The 5998-nt window shown below is 40.7% G+C and overlaps 1 protein-coding gene across 1 annotated transcript; it reads right to left on the reverse strand.

The window, feature by feature from the left end:
• Window positions 1-2459: 2459 nt before the first annotated feature.
• LOC139531898 (uncharacterized) lies at window positions 2460-5460 on the reverse strand. Its single transcript, XM_071328843.1, has 3 exons — window positions 5002-5460; window positions 4574-4856; window positions 2460-4383 (listed from the first exon to the last, which is right to left on the reverse strand). The coding sequence occupies exons 1-3, from the start codon at window positions 5250-5252 to the stop codon at window positions 3700-3702; spliced, it is 1218 nt and encodes a 405-aa protein (XP_071184944.1). The 5' UTR covers window positions 5253-5460; the 3' UTR covers window positions 2460-3699.
• Between the last annotated feature and the right edge of the window lie 538 nt (window positions 5461-5998).

Raw genomic sequence — 5998 nt, forward strand, 5'->3', positions numbered from 1 at the left:
ACAATGTTAATAAAAAAGGAATACAATACATACATATGCCTACTGTACAAATAAAACTTTTAATTCAACCTGTAGTGGCATAATTCTACCACCAAGGGGCAGCACAACACATGGTAAAGGTGGAGGACAATGTCCCATCTGCTGCGTTTTGCTCATACCAGTCCAGTGATATGAAGGACAAGACATTATGATGAAACATGAATGAAATAAACACAAGTTATTTCAAACCTCAACTATCTACACTTGGAATTGATCTCATTGGCAAATATACATAATATATACTTGAACCTTTAGACCCTTTTGCTATAAAAACATCTGTATACAGCATATGCATGTATATTTACATTTACATTTAAGTCATTTAGCAGACGCTCTTATCCAGAGCGACTTGTATATATTCATCATGGCAGCCTCCCTCCCTCTGCATCTATAGGGAAAGTGAAAGGGGGATACCTAGTCAGTTGTAAAACTGAAAGCATTCAACTGAAATGTGTCTTCCACATTTAACCCAACCCCTCTGAATCAGAGAGGTGCGGGGGGCTGCCTTAATCTTGTCAGCTCGGGGATTCAATCTCAACGCTCCTACCCGCCAGGTTAGATATCCCCTCTGTAAATTCTATATCCTTGCTGTAAATCACATTATACTCCAGAGTTTTATGTTTACTGTATTCATATTGTATTCTGTATGTTGACTATGTTGACTTTATGCCTGTATTCTGTCTGTACATTGTCTATTTCTGGCATCACCAATTCACTGAGTCAAATTCCAGGTATGTGTAAATGTACTTGGCAAATAAAGTGATTCTGATTCTGATTCTGAAAAACAATAAATCCATATGTTTACTCATGTAACAACACAGAAGTTGGTTTAACAAATATATGTCAGGTCAATATTGTAAAACAGAATGTGTTCTCAATGACTGACCTGGTTAAATAAATACATATTTTAAATTCCTTTCATTTGAAGGCCCCATATTGAAATCAGATATGTGTAATACCTGTGTCGTGTATTATGTTTTATTTTTTATTTTATTTCACCTTTATTTAACCAGGTAGGCTAGTTGAGAACAAGTTCTCATTTGCAACTGCGACCTGGCCAAGATAAAGCATAGCAATTCGACACATACAACAACACAGAGTTACACATGGAATAAACAAAACATACACACAGTAGAGAAATAAGTCTATATACAATGTGAGCAAATGAGGTGAGATAAGGGAGGTAAAGGCAAAAAAAAGGCCATGGTGGCGAGTTAAATACAATATAGCAAGTAAAACACTGGAATGGTAGATTTGCAGTGGAAGAATGTGCAAAGTAGAAATATAAATAATGGGGTGCTAAGGAGCAAAGGAGCTAAATAAATAAATAAATACAGTAGGGGAAGCGGTAGTTGTTTGGGCTAAATTATAGACAGGCTATGTACAGGTGCAGTAATCTGTGAGCTGCTCTGACAGCTGGTGCTTAAAGCTAGTGAGGGAGATAAGTGTTTCCAGCTTCAGAGATTTTTGCAGTTCGTTCCAGTAATTGGCAGCAGAGAACTGGAAGGAAAGACGGCCAAAGGAGGAATTGGCTTTGGGGGTGACCAGTGAGATATACCTGCTGGAGAGCGTGCTACGAGTGGGTGCTGCTATGGTGACCAGTGAGCTGAGATAAGGCGGGGCTTTACCTAGCAGAGACTTGTAGATAACCTGTAGCCAGTGGGTTTGGCAACGAGTATGAAGTGAGGGCCAACCAACGAGAGTGTACAGGTCGCAATGGTGGGTAGTGTATGGAGCTTTGGTGACAAAACGGATGGCACTGTGATAGACTGCATCCAGTTTGTTGAGTAGAGTGTTGGACGCTATTTTATAGATGACATTTAATTTTGGATTGGAGATGCTTAATGTGAGTCTGGAAGGAGAGTTTACAGTCTAACCAGACACCTAGGTATTTGTAGTTGTCCACGTATTCTAAGTCAGAGCCGTCCAGAGTAGTGATGCTGGACGGGCGAGCAGGTGCGGGCAGTGATCGGTTGAATAGCATGCATTTAGTTTTACTTGCGTTTAAGAGCAGTTGGAGGCCACGGAAGGAGAGTTGTATGGCATTGAAGCTCGTCTGGAGGTTAGTTAACACAGTGTCCATAGAGGTGCCAGAAGTATACAGAATGGTGTCGTCTGCGTAGAGGTGTATCAGAGAATCACCAGCAGCAAGAGCAACATCATTGATGTATACAGAGAAGAGAGTCGGCCCGAGGATTGAACCCTGTGGCACCCCCATAGAGACTACCAGAGGTCCGGACAACAGGACCTCCGATTTGACACTCTATCAGAGAAGTAGTTGGTGTACTAATGTGTACTAATGCAATATATACCATTGTAAAAAATAATAACGCTTGTGTATTTGCCATGTAGATTGATTAGAAAAATAAATGATTGATCTCATACCAGGAATGATTTGAATAGGGCCCCAATGACTACATCAGTTCACAAACAACAGAAACATTATTTCCAACACGACAACATCTGAGTTTAAACTTTCATTAAGCACTGAATAGCAACTATAGCATTAAGCTTAGCATTGAATCACTAATGGGATGATGATTGGGTGTGTAGGCGTGCATATGTGTGTGCAAGCATCCATGCATGTGTGCATGTGAGTGAGTGTGTGTGGGGGGTGAGGTCGCTCGTGAATGAAGTTTTAGGCGTCTCTCTGTCACTATATCACAAAGGAACGTTTCTGGAGGCCAACGCTGTCCTCCTCTCCCTCCCGGAACCCACTGTGTGGAAGACTCTTCCTGTTGTTTTAAATTCCGCTCCACTCCCCCACTGCTTCCAACCCCGATGATTCACATCCCCAATCCCAGCTGTCAGCTGTCCGTGCTTTTGACAGCTCTCTTCTCCTCTTTCTACCCAACTATCTCTCTCTCTCTCTCTCTCTCTCTCTCTCTTCCTCCCTCTCTCACCCTTCACATCTCTCCACATAGAGAACCTTGATTTACAAAGGTAGTTTCATGTAAACTGGGATTGGATTTGATTACAGTTTTTCTCAATTGCTAAAACAATTTCTGAAACCTTGCTCCATTTCCTGAAAACATTAAACACAAAACCTCATCTTCAAGCACTATTTACATAACCTCTGACTCCTCTCGCAAAATGAAACATTCGCCTCAAAACAGTTTTACCTGTCTTCAAATTCAAACACTGCTCTCAAATCATAAACAAAGTGATCAAAATGATATACACTCTCAAGCAGTCAGTAAACAATACACCGAAAAATAGAAAACACATTGTTCAAAACATACAGTTCTCAGGGAGAAGTACATTTTTAAATCTAAAAAAATATTCATATTTTTCCGTCATTGTCTTTTGATGAACGAAAACATGTTCTATCATAGTAGCTCAAAATTGATCAGAAATTACTACTCTGCTTTGCTCTTTGCAATTTTGTTTTTTGTTCTTCCTCCTCCTTGTACCCCTATTTTTACAGTACTGTACCCTGCATCTCACAAACTTGTCCTCTGTGATATTGTAATTCTTGTTCTTAGTTGATATGAACTTGCAACCAGTCAAAATCTATTGAGCAGTCAGTACTGTTAATAAATGGAAAGCACAATGTTCAGGGCCATACAATTTGTCCATTGTACAGTATACAGCCTACAATGCACTGTACTACAGTATACAACACTAAAAGGGACAAAAATCAAAGGAGTAAACATGTGATCAATGTGCTTCTTCTTGTCTTTGGGCTGGGTCAAACCAGAGCACTTCGTCGACATCACAAGCAATATTGTCCCTCCTGAGGCAACGGGGGAAGAAGCCTCTTGTGTGCCGTATCCAGCCCTGACATGATTCCTCACCTATATCACCACAGGCTAAATCCATGGCTTGCAGCAGATTTACTCTGGTGTAGGGTTGTCTATCATACACTTTCCATCTCCAAGAGGAGAAAAACTCCTCAATCGGATTCAGGAAAGGTGAGTATGGAGGGAGGTACAAGTTCATAAACTGCCCATTGATGTTAAACCATTCCCTTACCTGAGCAGCTCGGTGGAAACTGACATTGTCCCACACCATCATATAGGTGGGAATGGGATTCTCATTTAGCTCTTGACCCTGCTGCTCTTGAACCTGCTGCTCAAATAAAATATCTCTTAGATTGGCAATAAATCTTAGAAGGTGCTCGGTGTTATATGGCCCGAGTGTAACATGGTGATGTAGAACACCATGGTTGCTGATAGCAGCACAGATTGTGACATTGTCACCTCGTTGACCAGGGACTTCAACAATGGCCCGCTGTCCAATCATGTTTCGGCCTCTCCTTCTCCTCTTTGTTAGATTGAAGCCTGCTTCATCGACAAAGATGAACTCATGGGGTCTGTCCAAGGATTCCAAGTCAAATATTGTCTGTGTAGAAATACAATATACTGTATGTAGGATTTTGTAAGTCGTACAGAGACGGTGCTATACTGTAGAGTACAATTAGGCTTCTGATTCACATACATTGTATGTACTGAAGAGTAATGTCATTCACATAGTATGTGTTAGTACTGTAGACAATCTGGATTACAGTAAATGTTTCTGAATGTACACTTACTTGCACATACTGAGCTCGCAGTTCTTTCACCCTTGGTGAGTTGCGCTCAAAAGGTACTCTGTATACTTGTTTCATTCGCATCCTGTTACGATGGAGGACACGGTCAATTGTGGAAATGCTCACACTGTCGATTCCCTGGAAGTGTGTGTTGTGTTGTATCACTCGTTCCTGGATTTCTCTGAGTCGTATTGCATTATCTTGAAGGACCATGCCAACTTTAACGGCCTCTTGCTCCCGAGTGAATATAGCTGTCCTTCCACCTGCATGTGGCAGCCTTGCAATTCTACAAAAAGTAGTTGTGCAGTTACAAAACATATTCATGCAGTACAATACATACAGTGGTTAACTTTACAAATGTCTATTGAAACAGCTGCATATAGTGTAGTACAGTAAATTTGCAATTACAAAAATACAGTAGTATACTGTACCTGTTCTCTTCTCTGAATGTCCTTACTATGGTGGACACAGAAAATCGGCTCAAATTGGGTTGCACTCTAAGTCCTGCTTCCCTCATTGTCAGTCCATGGACAAGAACATGGTCTTTAACTGTTGCTCGAATTTCATCAGATATTTCCACTCTTTGTCTTCCTCTTCGTCCTCCTCTTCCTCTCCCTCCTCCTCGTCGCCCACCTCGCATAATCACTCGTCCTCGTCCTCTCACATTGTTTCTTCTATCCATTCTCAGACTTTCTCCTTCCCACCTTCAACAACCTGTTTGCTCTCTGAACTGGCTTATATTGGTTGTGTCGCATCATTTGAAACTTGTTAAATACATTTTGAGTGGTTGTGTTCAATCAATGACATGTGTTCTCTATTTTTATTTGATTGTTGCCACTTGTGTTTACCAGTATGGATGACATGTGCATTAGAGTGCAGAATGTGTTTTGAGAATGAGAATGTGTTTAGAGTTTTGCTGAAAAGTCTAAGTGAGATCTGCATATTGTGTTTTACCATGTGAAATGGTTTAAGGTATTGACATTAGACTGCATAATTAGCTAAATGAGTCCAGGCAACTGAGAACTTTGTTCAGCCAATGGGTTTTAGTGTTTTAGCAATTGAGAAAAACTGTAATTAGGATCCCCGTTACCCGACGCCAATGGCGACAGCTAGTCTTCCTGGGGTTCGACACATAACGAAATATACATTACAGACAAAATACTTTACAATTTACATTCATTTAAAAACATTAACATGTAGTGTGTGTGGGTGTGTGTGTGTGTGTGTGCATCTATCAGTTACACAGACATGTCAGTACATACACACAACAAGTAGGTCACATGGGGAGAGGCATTGTGCTGTGAGGTGTTGATTTATTAGTTTTTTGAAAGCAGGTTTGCTGTTCACTTGTGCTATGTAAGATTGAAGGGAGTTCCATGCACTCATGGCTCTGTATAAAACGATACATTTCCTTGCATTTGTTCTGGA

The sequence above is a fragment of the Salvelinus alpinus genome, chromosome 1 (assembly GCF_045679555.1).
Source record: "Salvelinus alpinus chromosome 1, SLU_Salpinus.1, whole genome shotgun sequence".
Taxonomy (NCBI): Eukaryota; Metazoa; Chordata; class Actinopteri; order Salmoniformes; family Salmonidae; genus Salvelinus; species Salvelinus alpinus.